This window comes from Nuphar pumila, chromosome 13, assembly GCF_984573655.1.
Source record: "Nuphar pumila chromosome 13, dmNupPumi1.hap1.1, whole genome shotgun sequence".
Taxonomy (NCBI): domain Eukaryota; kingdom Viridiplantae; phylum Streptophyta; class Magnoliopsida; order Nymphaeales; family Nymphaeaceae; genus Nuphar; species Nuphar pumila.
Window position 1 is genome coordinate 15837925 of NC_143261.1, and position 26165 is coordinate 15864089.

At 38.1% G+C, this 26165-nt stretch overlaps 1 protein-coding gene across 2 annotated transcripts in view; it reads right to left on the reverse strand.

The window, feature by feature from the left end:
• Positions 1–3374: 3374 nt before the first annotated feature.
• Positions 3375–26165, reverse strand: part of LOC149817905 (ras-related protein RHN1) — a 29553-nt gene continuing 6762 nt past the window's right edge. The window contains exons 4-8 of one of the 2 annotated variants that reach the window (XM_089984237.1): positions 18598–18646; positions 18231–18304; positions 5648–5741; positions 3748–3848; positions 3375–3656 (exon numbers count right to left, since the gene is read on the reverse strand). In XM_089984237.1, the coding sequence (XP_089840363.1) occupies positions 3748–3848; positions 5648–5741; positions 18231–18304; positions 18598–18646 (318 nt within the window). In that variant the 3' untranslated portion in view covers positions 3375–3656. Of the gene's footprint in view, positions 3657–3710; positions 3849–5647; positions 5742–18230; positions 18305–18597; positions 18647–26165 lie in introns of both variants that reach the window. The other variant, XM_089984238.1, reaches the window with a different exon arrangement.

A 26165-nucleotide genomic window follows, 5' to 3' on the forward strand; every position in this document is an offset into this window, starting at 1 on the left:
TGTTGCAGAAATCACATGGATGAAGTTTCTATTAAAGGAACTTGGAATCACTAAATTCAGAATGCCTCTGGTATGGTGTGATAATATTGGAGTTTCCTGTCTAGCATACATCTGGGCTTTCATAATAAGAGCAAACACATAGAAATTGATCTTCATTTCATCATAGACAAACTTTCAAAGCGAGAATTGTGTATGAAGTACATTTCAACTCATGATCAAATTCAGATGTTCTCACGAAACCCGTTGCCAAGGATCAACACAGTTTCGTAGCCATCAAGTTCAACATGATAAAAGAAACGTTGAACTTGAGAGGAGGTGTTAGACGATATCATGAACCAGACCCGGACCCAGAGTCCCGGCTACAACATTGACGTCTTCTACAATTGGTAGAAGAAGAAAAGAAAAGGATGACACAAATGGAGAGTTTTTAAAATATGAAACTACTGAAGATAACTCTCATTATCGTGTAAATCTCCCCGTAACAAATCCCTTGAATCAAGGGATAAGAATTGCATTGTAGGCTATAAATTCAATGGAAACCCTCTCTCTTGTTATCGTGAGAGAGAGAGGGAATCGTGGATGTAGGCTCTCATCTTAAGGTTGAACCACGTTAAAAGTGTCGTCTTTTATTTAGTTTAAATTATATATACTGACTGACCCAAAACACAAACACGTTTCAATAGAAATTCTGGTTGTGATCCTCACAAACTTTTAAGTACAAGTTTTTATGGTACAATTTATTAATATGTAAACTTATTCAAAGAAAATCTTCGACTACAATATTCTAGATTTTAGTTGTTTATAGAACTTTTTCATATCGAATCAAACCCATTCCAAGAATGCATTTTTTTTTATGAACCAATTTATGCCCGATCAGTTATAGACTCAACATATTTCGTACATGAGCCCATAAAGACCCAACCAAGTTCATACTTCGAAACCAAATTCAAACCAGTTTTGTACATGTTTGGTCTGCGTTTAACTTTTAGACCTGATTAAAAAGTGGGTCTGATAAAACCAAGGTTTTTAAAGGCGTAAGGCGTAATGAGGCATTTCTGAAAAGTATAAACAAGGCGTAAGCCTCAATGTTTTTTGACATCTATAGCTTAAATCATCAAAAATTAACATATTGAAGAATATTCATTTCATTATATGACAAAGAAATAACAATAAATATAAGCAAATGTAAACTTTATTTTTTAATGTTTTGCAAAATCAAATACTAGTGAAAATTGAATTGCTTGAATTTCTTATATCAATATAATTGTTAAATATTAGTCTACATTATTATTCAATTTGAAAAAAAAAATGTTTACATGAAAATTTAACTCATTATGTGTGATTTTTATTAATTTTATGATACAATGATGCAAAACAGTGATTAGTAGTGCAAGAGCATGAAGGAAATGAATCTTTTATTTTTTAAGTTTTTAATCATTTATAGTTATGAAGCTTTTATATAGTCTTGGTGGAAATGCTTAGAAATAATGTCCTTTGCCACTAAATAGTACTTAATATGAAATATGGTTATCTTTTGTTTAATTGTTTTTTTTTTACTCTAATTAATTCCTGGTAGTTGTGCAACCATTTTTTTTATGTAATGGAGGATGTCAATCATTATAAGAATTATCTACTTAAATAGAGCTTAAGCCTAGATTGTTTATGTTTTTTATTGACATTTATTTACATTTAATTTAATATATAAAATTTATTTTTTATCAACACAAATTTGTGGTCACTCATTTTTTTTATTTTTTAAATAACTTTATTTGAATTTAAAAAAAAACTTAGAAATAACTAAATTGTATAATGGTTTTCTAATGAACAACTCATTTTTTAAAGGTTGAAGCCTTCTTATGTAAAAGTTTAAGCCTCTTTAGATTAGAGGCATAGGCCTCTTTATATACCAATAAGGCTTAGGCTTTGAGGCAGATAAGCGTAAAAGGCGTAAGCCTCTAAAGCCCCCAATATAACCTCTAAAAACCATGGATAAAACCCACCTTATGGAAATGGGTCGGATCCAAGATGAAGATTTTGCAGTTTTTAGCTGTTATGGATCTGACTCGTGTATTTAGCTGTTCCAGATCTGATCCATTTGTATCCGTAAATCGCAATAACGCATATGGTTTATAACTTCAGTCTTACCCAAAGCCAAACTTGACCAATGTTGAGTTGGCTTTAGGCAAACCTTATAGACCTGTTTCAGAAACGGGTATCATGAAACCTGACCCAAACTGACCCAGTTACGGCGCCCCTAGTCAAACATCCTCATAAACCCATTAAAGATTGTATCCTTGGTCGTTGTCATCGTGCTATCATGAGGAGGGGATCTTTGTATACCTCTACAAGCAATGTTTAGGTATCTCAGATGGCTTGTTCCTCAAATAGGAAACTTGAGTAGGTTTCGTATGAAAGTTACTTTCTCACCAGGTCAGACAATGTGGGCAACTGATTCACCAGAGTGGAGGTGCGTTTTACATCTCATGAGAAAAGCACAGTTCCATGGGGAAAACCATCCCCCACCTTTTAAAGGTTTGTCTCTCCCATATGAAAGTGTGCCACTTTCTCACCATTCCTTTAAAAAAAAAGGGAAAAAAGAGGAACCTGATTCAAGGGTGGGAACGTGCTTTCCACAGTAGGAATACAAATGAATTTTTGTAGGAAAAACACCATTTCTTCCACACATGGTTTGTTCAAAACAAGCTGTGAAAACGGGCCATTTTCCCATTCTTTAGTGGGTAAACAAACGGGCCCCTAAAGATATCCACGAAACCCTTAGGGTGTGTTATGCCCTTAACATCCAGCATGTTCGCAAAAAGGCATAGGATGGCTTCGAATAACATCAACAAAATATAGTGCTTATCGAGAAAAAAAAAACATCGACAAAACATAATTCATCGTGTTCACCTTTTTTTTTTCACCCCCTCCCCCCCATCCGCCCAAATCACCAACCTCACATTGGCTGACCTCCAGTTGGTAAAACCCTAGGTCCTCCCTGCCCACTGGAGAGTACACTCATCTTCGACCTTGCAGCAAGGAACGCCACCCATGGGTTTCGAACTTATGACGCCCTGTCAACTTGATAACATTTACAAGTTGCCCCTACCAAATGAGCGGAGCCCTTGTGGGCTCATCCTGGTCACCTTTTGTATAGCAGATTTTAGATTCTTGCAAGTGTTGTGCAATAAAAGATATGTTGATTGTGTTGATCTTCTTGACTCTTTGATGTCCTGTATGCACTTTGTGCTTGTGTAGTATATTTTTTATGTTGATTGTGTTAATCTTTTTGACTCTTTGAAGTTTTGTGTGCACTTTGAGCTTGTGTAGTGCATTGTGTATTATCCCATATTGGGCTTCTAATAGTGCATGTGTACTTTGTTTTGTATTTTCGAGAGCAGTCGTTATTATAATGCCTCAGAATCTTGGTACTGTACTATCATGACATTTTGATGTTGGCGCAAACAAAAGAAATCTATTTACAGTATTTGACACAAAAGCTTTCAGTACTTTCCAACTTAATTGATGCAGGATATGCACCGAGCCTTGAACCCCCACCAAGCTGTCTCAGAGTGTCCACCACTATCAGCACGCAACAGAGTATTTCCACTGTCCCAGGCTTCACTGGTTTTCATCAATGCATCAGACAACTAGATGACCTGAAATATCAAGAAGTAATACGTTTTCCCAGTAAATTCACAATCATAATTTACCAATGTCAAGAAAGGTATTCCAAATTCGAGGGACTACTTAGGAACAGCAAGTTGCAGTTCTGGGCTGCTCGGCTGGCCTGTCAACAAGAACCATTCCTGCTGGATTCTGAGCTGGTTGGGCCCGGGGCAACCTTTTTGCTGCATGAAACAATATTTAGACAGCTAATCAGCAACTTGGTAAGAAATACACCGAAAAGAGGTTAATGGGAGGTTATTCAAGTGCATCTAGCAGAAATGAGTCAGACAGGATTGTATTTACAACATGAAAAGAATGTCTGATGAGCAGTTTTTAACGTGCATACGTGTATACATTACATTCTTCTGTAGAACCCTACATCAGCCAATCTTCCTAAAATAATAAAACGCTGAAGCTAAAGTTTTTACGGAAATAAGCTTTTCTTTTTCCCTCTTAAAGTAAATTTTAGTCGTAATAAAATTATGTGAAATTCTTTTACAGGCCAGGCTTAGGCTATCTCCACGTAATATGTAACTAATAAAACATAACATGAAAATCTTTCTGCAACAGAGGCTTAGGTTATCTCCACCCACATAATTAACAAAATGTACATGAAAGTGTTTATACAAACCAGTGTCAGGCAATCCTAGGTAACAAGCAGATATGAACCAAGCTCATAACTTGAATACCAATCATGAACCTACTAAACTCTCTCCAGAGTTGAAAATGTCCATCCAATAAAATGCACGGCTTTTGAATAATATTTACAAAATACCAGTCATTTCTTTTCAACAATGCATATAAGAATTCATCATGCATTGCCCACTAATGGAAGATATGAACAGCGCATCAAAAGAAAGTCCAAGTCCGGATCTCCATTTCCATTACAGGCACATCCACTCTAGAAAGGTATATTCCAGATCAAATGTTCTCTCTGGCATATATTTCAGACTGCTCAGAAACATCCCATCTGAAACAGTTCGGCCTGAGAACCTTCTGATAATAGAGAAGGAATTCCATGTGCCTGATTATCGTCTCACCAATGAAAACTTTCACAAAAGCACATGTTTCTGCATGTGGGGATCTTACAATGCCAAGAATGCTGATTTTGTACATCAAACCACATCTATAAAATGCACCAAATAGATAATGGCTTTTCACAAGCACCAGGATGTGCCTTTACATTGTTCATTTTCATATCATGATCTGAAAAAATATTCAAATAACATCCAACCTTTCACTTTAAAATTTACTGCAGAACCACAGTCAAGTCCAATCCAATTCTTTTATGAAGAAATAACACCATATGAAAAATAACAAAAAAGTATACCTGAAAAAGGGAAAGAAAATGGATATGTAATATTATCGTCCATAAAAGAAATACACCTGCTAGGACTTATGAAACCCAATCTCTGCAGAATACCCTGTATAAATCTAATAAAAGATTGGCTGGGCTAGTTGGCATAACAACAATGCAAGTGTGTGAGGAATAGCCTTCAAGGTGATACAGGTGTGGTGCTGATTTAGTTTACAAAATAATTAAATAAAACCAGAGAGATGTCACTGGGTTTTCAATTCAATGTAATCAATCTAGCACTTTATTATAATATGCATCATAACACAAAAGAATTAATCAATTATTTTGACACACTTGTTTAATTAATAAAAGTAATATCAACCAATATCTCCAGCTAATTCTCATTCAAAGAACCATAGTCTGCAACATAATTTTGGGTAACATTACATAACATAGCATGGAACAACCAGGGTTTGACGCCTTGAAAAAACACTATTTTTGTTGGAGGCTATCAAGACCTTAAGAACCAGGATCCAAACATGATTTACTGTCATGTGCCTAAGGAAACAAACATCAAATAGAAACGACACAATAAGGACTAACCTTCATTTATCTCAGGCAGCAAAACCATGTTTCTGACCAACAGAAATTTTCCAAGTTTGAGAATTTAAAAGCCAGTATTACCTATTTCATAAAAAATTTCATTCACATTAATAGCAGTCTTTGCAGATGTTTCAATGAAGAAAAGCCCATTCTCCTCAGCATATGCCCGACCTTCCTGTATAACCAAAGTTAGAAAAAACATCAAATGGAGAAAAACGTACAAACAACAACATATTCTAGGACCATACACCTCAAACGTAGAAGGCGATATGACAAAAAAATAGAAAGATATAGGAAGGGGCAATCTTTTTTTCCATCATATATCATGGAATATACACATTAAATTACTGAGATAGCAATTGGTAGCACAAAGATCTATGTTCAAATTCTCAAGGCATCATAGAATAAATTTGAAAAGTCGTAATATGCAAGCTGGTATTTGCTATGGTGGTAAATATAATATAATATTGTCACCTATATCTTCAATGAAAATAAATATGTTTGCTGAGAATGATTCAGTGAAGTCAAAAAAATTATCATTAAGTTTTCAGCTGCATCTTATGTTAAGGGTAATCAAAAGAAGAAAAGATGACCAAAATGAGAGAGATAGAGTTAGCTTTATTCACACTTTTCTTGAAGACAGATGGACCATTGGGATATTAACTGGTTGGCTCCCTTAGAATGGGTCCTTTCTTGTTGCGTCTTTTTCATAGCAAAATTACTCATGGTAGTGTTTTGCTTTTGATAGCAACAGCAAGAGCATTTTCATATTACATCACACAGCCAATATTCTGGGAAATGTTTATCAAATAACTTCCCCCCAAACTAGAAAAAAAATTAATTTGATGCCAAAATAAAAACTCAGCTAAGTTTTTGCAAAGTCCTGCCACATTCAATCTTATTCTGTTAAGTCAAAACTAGCTACCACTAGCCAAAGCTTAACCCATGTTGAAATAGCCAAGTAGAGTGATAAAAAAATGAAAAACCAAATACTACTAAATTGGTTACTGAAAGCTTCTACATATCTTGAGAAGCTCACTTCAAAATCCAGAAGCTACATGTGTTTGTAACTCGGTTTCCTTGACTTGGAAAGCATGTCTCCAAGCACATCATATTTTCAACATGAGAAATGAACTTTCATAAAATAACACATTTATAGAACTAATGAATTTTGATTCCTACAATAACAGTACTATACTTGACCAGTTTTAATTAGATTAAATAAATGTAAAATGGCAATGCATTTTGTATAAAATTTTAAAGTGCAAGCATATTCATTTTCATTAAACTCAAAGGTACTTTAGGTTATTGATTAAAGGAAAAAAAAAGTCAAGGAACAAATTTCAAGACTTTCAAATTATAAGAAGTTAAGGATATATGCACACTATCATGTACCCTCTTGTATATAATTCATAAGTGTCTCATGCTGATCTTCTTCTATTATTTGTTGCTTACTAGTTATTATTGTAGAAGGGAGCAGCCACCTGTGTAGAGAGAGAGAGAGAGAGTCGGCTGCACAGAAAACTAATCACGTTACATTTAGATTAGGGCTTCTCTCTATATTAAATAGAGAGAGGCTAAAAGGAAAAATTACATCTAAGTCCTTATGAGAACAAAATTTCAAAAGACCTCTAATATAAAAGAACTTAAACTAAAAACCACCTATTCTCAACACTCTCCCTCAAGCTGGAGCATAGATATCAATCATGCTCAGCTTGTCACAACATTTTGAGAAATTTGGCCTAGCAAGAGGCTTTGTAAACATATCTGCAACTTGGTCTTCCGACTTTAGGTATTTGGTAGTGATATGACCAGCTTGAATCATATCTCTTACATAGTGACAATCAACCTCAATGTGCTTTATTTTCTCATGAAAGACAGGATTGTTTGCTATATATGTTGCCGCTTTGTTATCGCACATCATGGTCATTGGAGAGGAAACCTTCACCTGGAGATCATGAAGAACAGTGCGAACCCACATCAATTCAGCAGTTGTTTGGGCCATAGCCCGATATTCTGATTCTGCACTCGACCTGGAAACCACATTTTGTTTCTTACTTCTCCATGAAATCAAGTTGTCTCCCAAAAACACACAGAATCCTGTGGTAGATTTTCTATCTACTACAGATCCAGCATAGTCAACATCAGAATAGGCTACTATCTCCAGAGTTTCACTTTTCCTGAACAATAACCTCTTTCCAGGAGAGGATTTTAGATATCTGAGAATCATTATGGTTGCATTCCAGTGTACCTCAGTTGGTTTGTCCATAAACTGGCTAACTTTGCTTACTGCTAAAGCAATATCCGGTCTGGTCACAGTTACATATAATAGCTTCCCTACTAGGGAGCGATAGCTTTTGCTATCAACTGGTTTTGACCCTTCTTCAAACAACTGAACTTTATGGTCCATGGGAATATTTGCTGGTTTAGCTCCCAACATGCCTGTTTCCTTTAATAAGTCAAGAACATACTTCCGTTGAGACAAAACCATCCCTTCACGGCTCCTAGCAACTTCTATACCCAGAAAATACCTGAGTGAACCAAGGTCTTTTGTAACAAAGTGTTTTTGAAGATGAGCCTTTGTGGCTTCAATAGCTTTCACATCATCTCCTGTAAGAATGATGGCATCCACATATATCACCATAACAACTATGTCAGAGCTAGTTTTCTTTATAAATAGTGTATGATCTGCTGTTGATCTATTAAAGCCAAAGTTTGACATCACTTCAAACAACTTTTGAAACCATGCACGAGGACTTTGTTTCAAGCCATAAATCGCCTTTCTCAATCTACACACCTTCTGACACCCCCTCAACCTCGAATCCTAGAGGTTGTTGCATGTAAACGGTCTCAGATAGATCCCCATATAGAAATGCATTTTTCACATCTAATTGGCACAAGTTCCAACCATGTTGAACAGCTACTGAGAGAACAAGACGGATGGTACCCATCCGTGCAACAGGAGAAAAAGTTTCAAAGAAGTCAATACCATATGTCTGAGTATACCCTTTCGCTACTAATCTGGCCTTGTAACTTTCAATAGAACCATCAGATTTGTACTTTTTTGTATATACCCATTTACATCCAACAATGTCAGCATCTGCTGGGGAATCAACTAGATCCCAGGTATGCTGAGATACTAAAGCATTCATTTCTTCTTGCATAGCCAGCTTCCAGCGATTATCAAGTTCTGCCTGTTGATAGTTCAGAGGAATAGTTTCAGCAGATAAGGCTGAAATAAAAGACTTCATCTGATGTCCAATTCTGGCATGGGAGACAAAATGAGATATGGGATATAAGGTACATTGTCGTGTCCCCTTTCGTAGAGCAATAGGCATGTTATCATCATCCTGAAGATCACTATTGTCAGTAGAACTTACCTCAGGAGAAGAAGAAGATGAAGGCTCTTGCGGAGGTGGAGCTCTACGCACATATACCAATGGAGGATTATTAAATCTGGAAGAGGATAAAGTTTGGTTCGGTAATGAGGGCACAGATTCCAAAGGAAAAGGAGGTATAGGTAATGGAAAAGACTCAGCTGGATCAACCTGCAGCGAGGAACCGGAAATAGAGTAATATGGAGAAGATTCCAAGAAAGATACATCAGCACTGACATACTCTCGGCGAGAAATAGGATCATAACATCGATAGCCCTTTTGATTTTTTGGATAACCTAAAAATATGCATTTTGTAGCTTGAGCGGCTAATTTATCACGGTCAGGGCCAAGTTTGTGTACAAAACAAACACATCCAAATATTTTTGGTGAGAAAGAGAAAAGTGGGGCATTAGGTTTTAGGATATGTAATGGAATTTGATCACCCACAGAAGACGAAGGCATGCGGTTGATCAGATAGTAAGCAGTGGTAATCGCATCACCCCAGTATAACGCAGGAACATTGGATTGAATCATAATGGTCCTGGCAACATCAAGCAGGTGCCGATGTTTGCGCTCAGTCACCCCATTTTGTTGAGATGAATAGGCACAGGAAGTTTGTGGTTGGATGCCATGATCTTGGTAAAATTGTAACAGACCTTTTGATTTAAACTCGAGAGCATTATCAGTGCGAACAATCTTGACAATAGATTCAAACTGAGTTTTTATTTCAAGAATTAGAGATTTGATAATACTTGGAACTTCAGATCGTTCTTTTATTAAAAATACCCATGACAACTTAGAGAAATCATCAACAATAACAAGATAATAACGACACTGAGTCCTAGTAGGAATCTTACTAGGACCCCATACATCTGCATGAAGAAGTTCAAAAGCTTTATTACTAGACTGACTCTGACTCGAAGGGAACGAACTTCGATGATGCTTTCCCAACTGACATGCTTCACACTGAAATGATGTGGTGGAAGGAATTTGAGGAAAGACCGAACGAAGCTTTGACAAAGAAGAATGACCAAGACGACGATGCCAGTGAACAGGACTGAATGAGTGTTCCACTGCAGCATGAACATTACCCATTGGATGATGTAGATAGTAGACTCCATTTTCTTCATAGCCTCCACCAATCTTCTTCCCCGTCAGCAAATCCTGAAAATGACAACCCATCGGATCAAATATTACTCTGCAGTTTTGCTCTCTTATAAGGCAACTAACAAAAAGTAAACTTTGAGGAAAGTTTAGAGCATGAAGAACATTTTGCAACTGTAATGAGGAGGATATAGAAATATTTCCCTGACCAACGACCGGGGAGGAACTCCCATCGGCTAATGAGACTCCTCGATGAGCATTAATATCCTTTATATCTGAGAAAACAAGTGAATTTCCACATAAATATCTGGAAGCACCAGAGTCAATAATCCACTTAATGTCAGTCGGATGAAGATGATTTTCGGTTGAATAGGCAACACCAGCTACAGGAGGAGTGGAAATGGAACTGAAAGGACGAAGAGCTATCAACTCATCATATTCAGCACGACTGAGGGTGATACTACGGTCACTTGCAGAGATATTCTCTTGTACGTTTGTTGTCTCGATAGTAGTAACATTTGCTTTAGGAGTATATGACTTTGATGAAGAAGAGGTTGGCCGACCATGCTTATCCCAGCAACGATCTTCTAAATGTCCAGATTTTCCACAGAATGTACATTGAAGCTTTCCTCTGCCTCCCATACCACGTCCACGTCCTTGTCCTCTGATATTCTGAGTATTTCCACGCCCATAACCAGATGAAACAACAAGAGCAGATGACTGAGTCACAGGCTAAGATTGTGGCAGAGAGATCGCAAGTCTACTCAGACGATTGTATGCATCAGCAAGAGTGGGAACATCTGATCCAGTCAACATTTGAACTTTTGCAACAGAAAATTCTGAAGAAAGACCTGTAAGAAAACGAGCAACCATGGTTTGTTCTTGATGATCCTTTTGCTTCGAGCAACAAAGAGGCCTGTGAGCATTAAGTCTTTCAAACGCAGCTTTGACAGAGGCATAATATTAGGCCAAGGTCTGATCTCCCTGCTGCAAATTATAAATCTCCTGTTCTACTTGCAGGATACGACTCACATTAGTTTCTTGTGAGTATGTATCACGAAGATTGTCCCACATCAATTTGGTTGTATTATAGTAGATCAATCCATCTGCAATATGGGGTTCGACACTATTCATGATCCATGACATAACTATGTCATTATCTTCATCCCAAGTAACATATTTTCCCAATTTTTCAGGGGGTTCGTCTTCCAACAGAATATGTTTTCGACGATGTCCAGATACCGACATCATAAAAGTTCTGGACCACCTGGCATAGTTGGTTTCATTCAACCTGACGGAAGAGCCGTACGAGAAGGGGTTGGCAAAAGCCTTATACTCCCCAATCTGTTCCATTTTAAAATCACATTTCGAATGTTCAGCCATACTGCTCACTTGAACAACAAGTATTCAAGTAGAATTTTCCAACACTGTAAGGAATCAGCCCTGCTGTTTCAAAAAAAAAAACAACCCACAACCAGCAGGGAATCACTCTTGCTGCTTTCACGACAGAGGGATAGCTTAAACTAACACAGCACGAAACAAAACTCGACACAGCAGGGAGTCACGACCATTGCTGCACCCAAACACACCACGACCAACGATAAAATTCAGTTGCAACACAGATGATCACGACAACTGTTGTTCCCCGAACATATAAGGCATAACGGCCAATAAGTCTTCAGAAGACAATTAAATAGATTAATCATATCTCGATCACACGCAGCAAACACAGGAAATAAATTTCAGAATCACGGCAGGCACGCAATCAGCACAGAAAAATGAAAAATCACGGTTGGCACGCAGTCAGCACAGAAAACATGACAATCACGGCTGGCACGCAGCAGCACAGAAACTTGCTGCGTGACCCAAACAGCAGGAACAGCCAACAACACGTCAATCACGGCAAGCACGCAACAACAAGAACTCGTCAATGTCCAAGAAATCACGACAGGAGATCACGAAAAAAAAACTCCCATGAAGAGAAAAAAAAACTCCCACGAAAAGAAAAAAAAACTCCAGATTAAAAAAAAATGGTTACGGCTCCAGGAAATCACGACAGGAGCTCCATCCTTAGATCTGGGTAACATCCCAGATTTGTTATCAGATCTTCCACAATAGTGCAACATCAAACCTGATTTCACGCAGTCTGGGTTTTTTTTTCTCTCGTTGGTGAAGATCAGTCCTCTCGTGATCACGCTCCCGAGATCGAAAGCTCTGATACCATGTAGAAGGGAGCAACCACCTGTGTAGAGAGAGAGAGAGGAAGAGAGAGAGAGTCGGCTGCACAGAAAACTAATCACGTTACATTTAGATTAGGGTTTCTCTCTATATTAAATAGAGAGAGGCTAAAAGGAAAAATTACATCTAAGTCCTTATGAGAACAAAATTTCAAAAGACCTCTAATATAAAAGAACTTAAACTAAAAACCACCTATTCTCAACAATTATGACATTAATAAACAATGATTTTCCCAAGGTTGTCTATATCGTGCTATATCGTACGACACAACACGATACATATTGTTACTTTTGGGGTTTACGATACGATACACACCCATATCACGATACGAGTGTGTATCGTACATGTATCGGGTATATTGTATGATACACCCGTGTATCGACTCGTATCGTATGATATCTGGCGCACTTAAAAAGACCCGAAAGTCAATTTTTTTCATTTTGGGTTTAAAAGGCCTCTTGAGGGCCGAATTCTCCATATGTCTAGAGGGTATTAGAAGGGAACCCACACACCTTAGGTTCCATGAGATCGATTTGGGGGCCAATTCGTGCGCAAGGGAGAGGACAGTTGTGATTTTCTCAAGAGTGCATTTTCACCCATTTTTTGATGCAGAGCAGGCCCAGGCATCACAGACCCAACAGCACGCAGATGTTGTTTCGGGTCCAGGTTCGGACCCGAGACCCGGGTCCAACTAAATCCTTTTAAATAAGCTGCCTAGGGTTTCGTGAAATAGGGGATTGAAAAAAAGTTTCAGCGCAACCTTTTGGTTTTCTTCTTTTTAGTTTTCTTTGTTATTCCTTTCCTTCAGCTGCACGTCCTTTATGGTTTCTTGTCATTTTGTGTTGATTCATTTTCTCAGTCTGAATATTTTATTATTCCTCTGTCAGTCCTTGGTTTTTGTCATTGCCTTCTTTTCTTTCCTATTGGTTTTTCTTCATTGCTTGTTTCAGTTTCACGTCAGCTTTGGCAGCAGCCTTTTGGCTACTGCATTTATGTTATTTGTTTGCTTGCCAGTTGATACAACACTTTTCCATTTTTTCTTGCTGGTTACGTTGTCTTGACTCATTGTAGTCTTTCTCAACAAATAATAAATTATTGACCGGATCGATTGATCCGGTGCCTTGCGTCAGCGTTACCGATTATCGGTGGGGGTCTCTTCTCTAAATCTGTGCATCACACGATCTGGAAGGATCAGTCTTCACGTTTCAGTCGACTGGTGTTTCACGGCTGATTCCTCCACTGCATCATTTTTCCACTCAAGGGTGTTAAGGTAAAAAAAATCTTTATTTTTTACTTGTTATTGAGTGTTTTGGGGAAAAGATGGCATCGGAAAATCCGACATGGCAATGGTGCACTCAAGTAACGAGTGAAAACCAATTAAAAATCAAATGCAATCGCGGGACAAGAATGTCGAAAAAAAGGCCGTGACAGCAGGCACAAAAAGAAGAGGACGGGGAGGGAATTCTTTGAGAGGAAGACCAGGAGGTAGAGCTAGAGGCTCTATTAGGAGTTTTTTCCCTCCTAGGACTGTCTTTAGGGCACAACCTGACATTCGTATTGCTATGACTTCTCAGCATTTAGTCGAGCAAGCGGATGTCACAGTTGAGAGATGGTTTTATGATGTCTGCATTCCCTTCAATGAGACAAATTCATTTCATTTTCAGGCCATGGAAGATGCCATAACCAATATCAGGCCTGGATAAAAAATGTCTCTATATCATGCTTTGAGAAGAAAAGTTTTAAACGCTAATGTGAAAGAAATGAACGCATATTGTGATGAGATGAGGCAGTCATGGAGAGAAACTGAGTGTAGCATCATGGCAGATGGGTGAACAGACAAAAAGTCAAGTACCTTGATAAATTTTTTTATCTATTGCCTCAAAGGAACCATGTTTTTGAAATCAGTTGATTTGTCTGATACACCCAAGACAGCAGATGTACTGTTGAGGGTTTTTAACTAGGTTGTGGAAGAGGTTCAGTCTCAAAACATTGTACAGTTCATTACTAATAATGCAGTAAATTATAGGGCAGTCAGTAAAGAATTGGCAAAAAAATTTAGGTCATTCTTTTGGACCCTGTGTGTTGCCCATTACATAGTCCTCATGCTTGAGGACATCGACAACATGGATAAGGTGCATCAGACAGTTGAATGCTGCCAAAAAAATACTAAATTTATTTACAATCATGCATGAGTTTTGAACCTAATAAAAAAATACACCGGTGGTGTTGAGTTGATTCGTAGTGTAGTTACAAGATTTGTTACGAATTTTTTGACAATACAAACTCTAGTAAAGAATAGAGTTACATTAAAAAAATGTTTTCATCAGATGAGTAAAATGCATATCCCCATGCACAAAACAAAAAGCTTATAAAAATTATAGATATTGTATTCAGAAGCAAATTCTGGGATTCATGCGTCAAGTTGTTGAGAATAACTACACCTTTGGTATAGGTGTTTCAATTGGTTGAAAGTAAAGACAGATCAGCTATGGATTATCTCTATGAGGCCATGGATAAGGCAAAAGAAGCCATTAGAGATAATTTGAAGGAAAGAAAAAAATTACATACCTATATGAAACATCATTGATCATAGGTGAAGTGAGCAACTTCATCAATCTCTTAATGTTATAGCATATTATTTAAATCCTACATTTAGATACTCCCCGATGTTTAAAATGGATAAAGAAGTCAACAAAGACTTTTAGATCGCATCAAAAAGTTAAACCCTGATTATAATATTCAATATCAAATTCATAAGAAATTGAAGCATATGATAATGCATTATATGATATGGGGAGACCCACAACATTGCAAAATCATGCCACGATAAATCCAGATAATTTATTTTGTCTATTTCACTTTTAATTTCAAATTGTTATTTAGTTATGATGTTTTGAATGATTGTATTTGTTATCGTCTTATTCATTTTTTATTTTCTTGTTTTTTTTTGACATGTGATGGGCTAGGTTTGGAAGTGATGTTCCAAATTTGAGAGCTTTTGTCATTCACATTCTTAACCAAACATTTACTGAAATGAATGTGAGAAAAAATAAAGTGTTTTGAGCAAATCCAAACCAAAAGAAGAAATAGATTGGAACACAAAAGGCTCAATGTCCTCATCTACATTCGCTACAACTTACGATTGAGACAGATGTATATAAAATTATAAAGTTTATTTGTCATTTTCATTCAAAACCCAACTAATTTTAATTTTTTCATGTTAGCTTTTTAGGCAAATCGAAAGGTTATCAGTAAGGAAGCACAAAGAGCAATTTGATCTCATCAGTTTAAAACATTTTGATGAATTGGATGCATAGGTTGAAGAAGAAGCAGAGACTCTTTTGAATGAAGAGAACATTCAGTAGATTAACACAGAAGGAGCACAAGAGGTAGATGATGAAGACCCCACGTATCTTGGTTGAAGACGATGTGAATGTCGAAGAAGGAGAAGGAGAAGAAGAAGATATTGATGATGAAGATCATTATGATTATTGATGTATTATATTTTATTAAAAAACTTGTTCTTGTGAGATATTTTTGTTTATGTAATATGAAAGTATGAGTCTTGTGGTATATTCTTAATTGCAAGATATTTAATATTAGTTGATGGTTGATGATGTCTTATGCGGCTCATAGAGACATAAATGCTTCATATGTGATTTTATGATTGTATGATTGTATTTTGACATGTACTTATAACCTTTCATTTATTACTTTCATTTCTCACATCACATCCCAATTTTGCTTCCCCATTTGGCAAATTTTCAGCAGCATATAGTTGAGTATTTCTATACTAACAATTTTACTCTTGAACAAGAGCTACATTTTACCTTTACTATTCCTTTATATATTTTCTTTCTTTTTTTCTTAACAGTCACTAACAACAAAAAGGAGTAATATGTTTATCTTTACTAAGGTACGAAGTTATGAACAGCATAAGGTACAGTCCACATGTAAAGGCAGATGGTTTGAGGTTCCCTTTAGAACCTCCATAAAAGAATAAACTAGAATTGGGAAAGAGTAGAGCAAAAGTAGACAATTGCAAAGAGCCCTTTTCAACAGACTACTAGCGTCAAAACTTCAGGGAGGCTGTCCAGGGTGAGCATTTTTTTTTTAATAAACCAGGGTGAGCATTTGATTAATCAAAGTAACACATAGGTTGGAGTTTGCATTATAAAATTTTAGGATTATATTTTAGTTCGCATGAAAAGTTAGGTGGATCTTAAAGTTTCCCTAGTATTAACTACCTGTAAAAAAGCTCCATGAACTTAACTCTTATGCAAAACTTATAAAAATGCCCTTGTCGGTGTTATCCAAAACAGAAGTATCATTTGAGGAAAGTATTTGTGTGTGCGAATGTGCACGTGTATGCATGCATGTATTGATGAGCATATGAGGTTAACCTACACAGCTGTCAGGGGACATTATTAAGTTCACCTAAATGTTGTTTCTCCTAACAAACTTTGAAATACCATACTGGTTTCATTCATTAATCATGACCATCAAGAGTAATTAAGAAATTTTGCAAAAGAATAATGCACTCCTCTATTAGTTGTAGTTTCTAAATATGAGGCATCTTCAATATGTATTCTTTGTAACTTTTTTCTAAATTTTTCTTTGCGGTTTAATTAACATAAATGACCAGCATCCTATTACCTATGTCACATGGGTGCGGGTGCGGGGATTCGGCACTTCCAAAAAACCTGGGTGCGGGGGTGCGGGGGTGCGGTAGGGGCAAAAATGTAAAAATAAATAAATAAATAAATATATATATATATTAGAAAAGGGAATAATAATAATAATAGTAATGTAATAATAAACATATATTAAAAATCTAGAAATAATTTTAATGTATGGATCCACAGTTGGATCCAACATGCGGATCCACACCGCAAGAGAACCGCGGATCCACCTCGCTGCTGGATCCCGGGTCTTGGACTCGGCCCGTACCCTACGAGGAAAAAAAAGTATAATTTAAGGCAACCCGATACGGGTTGCTCGATAAAACGAGGGTGGTTCCCGCAAGGTGAAATCGCAAAGGGGGAGGGGGCCGAAGCATAGCCACCAGGAGGTCGGGGCGCTCCTACCTTTTCGGGGACCACCGTCCTCAAATAGAGGTCCCAAACCCCTTCTCTTTCACTCTCTGCCTCCCACACTCTCGTTCTTGCGCACGCCAGCAGGAGCAATCGATGCCCTCTACATTTCCCTCTATCTCTTTTTCCCCCTGCCTCTCATCTTCCTCTATTTTTTCATTCTCCCTCTCGGCCCAAGCTCGACAGTAGCGGCACCGATAGACCTCCACTCTCACGACAACAGCCTCCTCGCCGGTTAAGGTAGGTTTTACTGTGATTTCGCACAACTACTGAGTTTTCAAGCATACTTTGGATTTGCGGTAACTCTCAACTCGAAAAATTGGGGGTTTGGGTTTGCCGTGAATCCCCAAACCAAAAATTTAGGATTTAGGGTAGGGTTTATTATGATTGTTGAGGGTGTATTCTGTTTCAAGTTGCAATGGGTTGTAATACACCCAAATCGAAAAGATTTTGAAGTTTTAGAGGGGTTTTCGTGTGGATGCAACTGCGGGCCTTTTCGTGTGCCGAAATGGCCCTGGTCGGGTTGACCGCACCCAGTGCCGCACCCGCACCTGCGTCGAGTCGCGTCGTCGCGGGTGCGGCACCCTGCTAGCCGAATCCCTGTGACATAGCCTATTACAAATTTGTAAGGGACAAAAGAATTTGGTGAGCCTGTCACATCCATTAAAGGGAACGTGCATATGCATGTATGCACATGCACATGTATGTGATCGGCATTCATAATTTCTCAAAACTTAAAAATAATTTATTTTCCTAAAAAGATCTTGACAATTTCAAAAGGAAGCTACACAAAAAGAAACTAAGGGATCAAAGAAAACTAGTATTTCATAGCAGAATACAAGTTATACTTGCCTCCGGCATCACTTTTCTTTTCTCATCCAAATCAGCTTTATTTCCAGCAAGAGCCATCACCATGTTAGGATTACCTAGAGAAAAGCCAAGTAAAATTTATGTCCAAGCTTGGAATTAATGTATTTAACAAACAAATATATAAAATGCATCATTAGATTCAGTAAGTTCAAAGTAAAATAATGATAGTCAAGGGAAAGATAACTATATCTACTAGATGTAACTTGTAAGATAACTTTAAAGTCCTACCAAAACAAGTTTCATGAAAAGCTGACAGAAATACACCAACCATTACTTTTGAAAACAGTCAAGCAAGACCAGAACTATACAGCACAAAAAAAAAATGAAACTGCAAATCGGCAGTACAAACCTTGTTTTTGCAGCTCCTGTACCCACTTTTTTGCCCGTGAAAATGAATCCTGTTAAAACAATATCTTAGGACTGTATATAGGAAAAGGAAAAAAGGGGCACAGAACAACCACAAAATGGGGAAAAAATCGATAATCAAGCATGAAATGAGGAAAAAAAATTTACATGTGAAAACCAAAACAAGCCATATTTGTGTCAAGTACATAACTAACACAAGCATGAATAATCACAATCAATCAAGCAATGAGAAAAAACAAAATACTCATCATATGTAACTTATCGTAAAGATTAATCATGCTACGAAATGTGTAGAGCATATAGGTATGTCCAGTGTTGTTAAAAGCGTTGAGGCGTAGCGAGGCGCTCCACCAAAATCTGAGGCGAGGCGTAAGCCTCGAGGCGCAAAGCGTAAGCCTCAAAAAAAAAATTAACTTAAAAAAAACTATAAAAGCTGTTTGTTTTTCCAGGATCCAGAAACTCTGACCAATATGACAAAATTAGCCTCACCTAAAAGCGCTCCTTACTTCATATACCCATGCAACAGACGTGCGTTATTTTCAAAGCTGTTTTGTTTTTTCATAAACCACATTTCCTGCAACAACCTTCCCAACCAATCCAGCAAAAAAAACGATGTTCTTCAAAGAGGCGAAGTCCGAGCGAACCTCTATGGATTTTGTCTCTTATACCCTGAACGACCTCAATGTATAACTGTTTAGTTATACATTGCCGGTCCCAAGCCCGGATAAAGGAGGAGGGTTGCGGTAGGCCTGTGACAGCCAGCATAAAAACTTTGTCATACCCTATGAAAATGAACCAATATGAGAATTTCGTTGGGGCGTTCCCTACTGAGCGACGCGCTGTCCTCTCTAGGCCCGGAGGCAGTGATAAATGGGCAAGGGTTGCTAGGTCGTCGCCCAGAAGCGACGCGTCACACCGGCGCCCGGGTGTGGTGTCAAATAGGCAAGGGTTCCCTCACTTTGTTGGACGGGTGGGGGTAAAGAAGTTAGTCCAAGACCATAAAATTAGGTTAGCCACTTGGAACATAGGGTCTTTAACTGGTAAGTTGGTAGAGTTAGTAGATGTTATGTGTAGGAGAAAGATTGATATTTTATGTCTTCAAGAGACCAAATGGGTAGGTGAGAAAGCTAAAGTGATAGAACCTTGGGGATATAAGATTTGGTATACAGGAATAAATAAGAATAGGAATGGAGTAGGGATTGTTATGAGTCGTCAGTTTATAGATAATGTAGTTGAGGTCCGTAGGAAGGGTGATAGAATTTTACTTATTAAATTAGTATTAGGTACGGATATTATTAATATTATTAGTGTTTATGCACCTCAAGTAGGTTTAGATGATTCCATTAAGCATCAATTTTGGGAAGATTTAGATGGAGTAGTACAAGGGATATCTTATGGAGAAAAGCTTTTCATCGGCGGTGACCTTAATGGACATGTAAGCATTAGTAGGGATGGATTTGAGAGTATCCATGGAGGCTATGGTATAGGAGAAAGAAACGAAAGTGGAGAAAGGATTTTAGATTTTGGTTTGTCCTATGATATGATCTTAGCAAACACTTGGTTTAGAAAGAGGGAGTCTCACCTAGTAACATTTAAAAGTCAGGTTAATACGAGTCAGATAGATTTTTTCCTAATTAGAAAGAGAGATAGGGGTTGTTGCATCGATTGTAAGGTTATACCAGGAGAAAGTGTAGCTACACAACATAGAGTCTTAATTTTAGATCTTAGAATTAGACAATGCCGCAAAAGGGATAGACATAGGATAGATCCTAGAATTAAGTGGTGGGCACTGAAAGGAGCTAAACAAGGAATGTTTGTAGAGCAGGTAGTTAAGGAAGCTGATTGGTGTCTCGAGGAAGATTCAGAATCAATGTGGAATAAGATAGCAGGTGGCATGAGAAAAGTGGCTAAGGAGGTATTGGGTGAGTCTAAAGGCGGTGCACCACTAGGTAAGGATACATCATGGTGGAACGAGGATGTCAAATTAGCTATTAAGGTTAAAAGAGAGTGTTATAGAAATCTAAGTAAGAGTCGTGATAATGAGAATTTGGAGAAGTATATGATAGCAAAGAAGGAAGCTAAAAAAGTTGTTCGAAACGCGAGGGCTAAGGTATACAAGGAGGTTTATGACAAGTTGGATACCAAAGAAGGCGAGAAGGATATTTATAGGCTTGCAAAGATGAGAGATAGAAAATCGAAGGATTTGGGTATGGTTAGATGTATCAAAGATGAAACGCAAAGGGTTTTAGTCAAAGATGAGGAGATTAAGGAGAGATGGAAAGATTATTTTGATAAGCTATTTAATGATAGTCATGCTCAAGATCTTGGAGACTTCTACATTCCTTTTCATGAGATAAATCGTGACTTTATGCGCAAGATTCAAAAGAAAGAAATTGCAGAGGCTTTGAAGAAAATGAAATCAAGCAGGGCAGTTGGCCCAGATGGTATACCTATCGAGGCTTGGAAATGCTTGGGAGAGAAAGGTTTAGAATGGTTGACAAATCTTTTTAACTTGATTTGGCGAACAAATAAGATGCCTAATGAGTGGAGGAAGAGTACTTTGGTGCCTTTATATAAGAATAAGGGTGATATACAAGATTGCACAAACTATCGTGGTATAAAACTCATGAGTCATACTATGAAACTTTGGGAGAGGGTGATTGAGTCTAGGTTGAGGAAGGTTGCCATGATATCGGAGAATCAATTCGGTTTTATGCCTAGAAGATCAACTATGGAAGCTATACATCTTCTTAGACAACTTATTGAAAGATATAGGGAGAGGAACAAAGATTTGCATATGGTTTTTATTGATTTAGAGAAGGCATACGATAGAGTACCTAGGGACGTTCTCTGGTGGACAATGATGAAGAAAGGTGTTTCTCTCAAGTACATTAGTATAATTAAAGATATGTATGAAGGAGTAGTAACCAATGTCCGCACTTGTGGAGGGGTGACAACCAATTTTCCGATAACGGTTGGGTTACATCAAGGATCTGCTTTAAGCCCTTTCCTATTTGCGATAGTGATGGATGAGCTTACGAGATCAATTCAAGAAAATGTACCGTGGTGTATGTTGTTTGCTGATGATATTGTTTTGATTGATGAGTCTAGAGCTGGGGTTAATGCTAAGTTAGAATTATGGAGACAGACATTGGAAGCTAGAGGTTTTAAGTTGAGTAAGAGTAAAACTGAATATATGGAATGTCGGTTTAGTAAGCAACGAAGTAGTGATGGGAGTGTAGTGAAGCTTGGTGAGCAAGAAATACCGGTGAATGATTATTTCAAATATTTGGGATCCATCATTCAAAAGTATGGAGAAATTGATGGAGATGTAAATCATAGGATAAAGGTTGGGTGGATGAAATGGAAAAGTGCAACTGGAGTGCTGTGCGATCGTAGAATGCCATTGCGGTTGAAGGGAAAGTTTTATAGGACGACTATTAGACCTGCTTTACTATATGGTACGGAATGTTGGGCTGCCAAAAGATATCATATTCAAAAAATGAGTGTAGCTGAGATGCGGATGCTTAGATGGATGTGTGGAAATACAATAAAAGATAAGATTCAGAACGAGGAGATACGTAAGAAGGTAGGTGTTGCACCCATTGAAAATAAGATGCGAGAGAATCGTTTACGGTGGTTTGGACATATTCGGCGAAGGCCTAATGATGCTCCAGTTAGAAGGTTGGAGAAATGGGAAAATATATTAGTTAAAAGAGGTCGGGGTAGGCCTAGGAAGACTTGGATGGAGATGATAGGAAAGGATATGAATGCTTTGAACCTCACCGAGGACATGGCATTGGATAGAAATGATTGGAGGAAAAGGATTCATGTGGAAGACCCGAAATGAATTTCTTTTTTGGTTCATATCGCTGACCCCAATTGTTTTGGGATGAAGGCGTAGTTGTTGTTGTTGTTGTTGTATACCCTGAACGACCTCAGCAGTTTCCAGCAAAGCCAGGCCCATTGGTCAAACTACAATCGGATCCACAATACACACACACATTAAAAGAAAAAACAGTAGCTCTCATTGTGTTTATTGTTTAACCAAACTTGGTCCTCTGCTCCCTTCCTTTTCTTTCCTCTGCAGGATGAAGGGGAAAAACAAATTAAAGTGAACGGTAAAGGAGGGGAGGCCATATCGACCATTGATCCTTGTGGTGTCTTCTTGGGGATCTCCGATTGCCCTCCCCCCATACCCCAGCAATGGCGGTCACCATCCCTAACCCCGTCATTGGGGGCAAAGGCATGACAGACCATTGCAAGATGCGAAGATCCATCTCCGATCCCCAGATACACTCCTCGCTGGCTACCAACAACTAGGCATCATCGCCTTCGCCGAGCGAGACCCACTTGAAAAGCTCGTCCACCCCGCTCAGATCGCTAGGGTTCCACCTCGCTGAGATCGCTGAGGTCTGCTGTTGAAGAAAATGCGGAGGCGCACGATGGAGGAGATTCCTGTCATGATGGATGTTGTTGCGTGGGTTCGGATGCGGAGTTGGAGGGCGGACCAGCCGATGACGAGCACGACGCGGAGTCGTTCTCGATGTTCCTCGTTCGAGCCACGTTGGAGGAAACAGAGACTTTGGCTCAGCTGGCTTCTCTATGTTACCAGGCTTATACCATCCTGGAAATCAAGGTAACAACTCTTCGCCTTAGTCAGCGGGTGGCCGGCGATGAGTGGTGGCCAGCGATAGCAGTGGCGGGGGACGAGAGGGGACGGAGTGGAGAGAGAAAGGGCGAGGGTTTTCCCTCGTCCTGAAGCGCCTGTGTCTTTTTTAAAGACACAGGTTCTCGATCTTTCGAGAATACGGGCACGGATCCGGGTCGAACTCGGGTCCGGGCCATCCGATTTCTTAATGCGCGCCTCACTTTGAGGCGCGCCTCGCCTCAAGGCGCATGAGGCGTACGCTTTTGCGCTTTTTAAGTGCGCCTCAAGGCGAAAAGGCCCTCGCCTCGAGGCGAGGCGCGCTTTTTGCGCCTTGAGGCGCGTTTTTAACAACACTGGGTATGTCAATTTTGACAAACGCACTATGAAAGTTGGAAAAAAATTGACAATTCAGCAAAATGTCACCACCCAGAAAAAAAAAGTTCAAAACAAAAAGACTAAAAAACTAACACAAAGATCAAGAAATAGTTTAATTAATGGCCAAGATTGATGAAAAACCTAACCAACCAAATGCCCAGTTTTTCCCTTCCAAACTTAAGCCTAATTAAAAAAAAGGACTAGTAACAATCAATCTGCATAGATTGATACCAGTGTCATGTATATAGCCGATATTTTGAAAATATCGCGATAAAATCAGCGATATCAAGACAACTGATATTATCTGTAATTTATCATGATATTTTCAAAATATCACCAATACTTAAAATATTGTGATATTATCTAAGATAATATTGTGATAATATCATGATATTTTTGGCGAAAACTCATTCTTTTAATATTTTAAGCACACATTTTCTATTTGTTGTTTCTAGCACCATATACCATTTGCAAGAATACACAAGTCTTGGAACTCATCCACCCAAAAAGAAGGAAGAAATATTCAATTATTGTCATGCATCATTGAGGAATGTTGTTGAGCGCACATTTGGTTTATTGAAAGCTTAATTCTATGCTTAAAACGCCTCAACGATACAAGTATGAGACACAAGTAAATATTGTGCTTGCAGCATGCGTGCTTCATAATTTTATTATTGAACAAAACTCAAATGCTGACCAGTTTGAATCAGATGATGTCACAAGTAACGGAAACTTAAGTCGTCGTCCCGATAAAGAAACTAAAATCATCTCTTGAAGTGTCGAGCGAGGAAGCAATAAAGTTCTTCATTTACAAATTGCAAACATGCTTTGGAGAGAATACTGCCGTCTTACATTTACTTGATTTATAAAAAAAACACTTATGAGAAACTATGATTGTAATTCTAAGACTATGGATGTTAAATTTTTATAGTTGTACAAGTTTGTATGACTCCATGATTTTAATGCTTTGTCTACGTATGTGTTATGGGATGAATTGGAATTTTTTTTTGCCATTTTTCTTCCACTTGTTTGGTGGGGTGCATTTTTGGATGATGGGTGATGGAATTGTTTGTGATGCTTCTCTTTTGGGTGGCAAATATATGCATGTCCTACGACAAAGGGTGGAGAAGACTATAAATGGTATGTGTGCAAAAGAAGTGAACTTGGACCCAGGCCCACAGAGAGCTCGACCCAACTATTATTGGGCTAGGTTCTAAGTCAGTTGAGCTGGGCCCTTTAAGCACAACCAATAAACAGGTAGGGTCAGACGATGCTCCATTGGGTTTATAGTTTAGGCTCTGACTGCAATCCGGCATGTGGATTTAGACGTAGGACCAAACCTACTCTACTCTGCGGTCACTGAACGCACAACACGTACCAAAAGTCAAAGTTTCAGTATTGCATGCAGCCATCAAAATTTTATTAGTTCGTATTTTGTTTTGTTAGCAATATTTTAGAAGAAGAACTATCATTTGTTAGCACTTGATATAGGAGGAAAAAAAATTCATGCACAAACAAACAAGAAACAAATATTCTCATACTTTTCCAGCCCATTTTTCTCATGCTACACAAGCAAGTGAAAATTTTTCTTCTGGAAAAGTTATCATATCAAAACTTTTCATAGGCAAAATTTTCTTTTCCTATGATAGTTTTTCTTGCTTCCAAACATCCCCTAAAAGAAACAATTCTCTTATGAGGGACGTGACCTTTGCGGCTAACCAGAAGATTAACTATCATTTCTCAATTCTCAATAGCAAATGAACCAAGCTGCACATAACTCTGCTTGGTTCATCTTGGTAACGAGCTTTCTTGAATAAGCTCATACCCAGATCAATATGAACTCATCATGTTCTACGAGACGAGCTTGAACAAAGAGCTTTTGGATTGGCTCAGCTTAGGCTGGTTCCTGAAGATAATATATATGTTTTTTGACAATATGCATCATATAACAATGTCTAAACAGATTGGTTACTACGTATGACTTAGGTACAAGAGGTTGGGGTTGGTTTCTTCACTTCATCAGGCTTTGAAAAAATTGATTTAAAAGTGAGTTGAACTCTTCTCCTCGTCCCACTTTATTTATTTATTTTTCAGCTAGAGCTAGAGCTAGAGCTTGTATTGAGCCAAAACAGGATGAGCTTGAACAAGGCAAGCTATGCACATTCGGCTCATTTACCAGTCTGTTTCTCACAGTAAAATAAGAACTGAGTTAGAAATTAATAACTTTGAACCAGGAAGAGAGAGAGAGAGAGAGAGAGAGAAGATCAACATTACCACACATGAAGATCAACAAAATGTTGAACCCATGTACCGAACAATATAGAAAACAAAATTAAAATATAGAAAAATAAAGAGCTAAAGAAAAAAACTACAGACAGATAGCAACAGACAACAAAGCCAAGCTCAACCAGGATCTACTGGATTAGAAGAAACCACCGATGAATGAACATTGTTCAGAGGGAAGGAGAGGTCTCTAAGATGCATACGTAGAATCGCATATACATCAACCAGGATTTTATGGACAA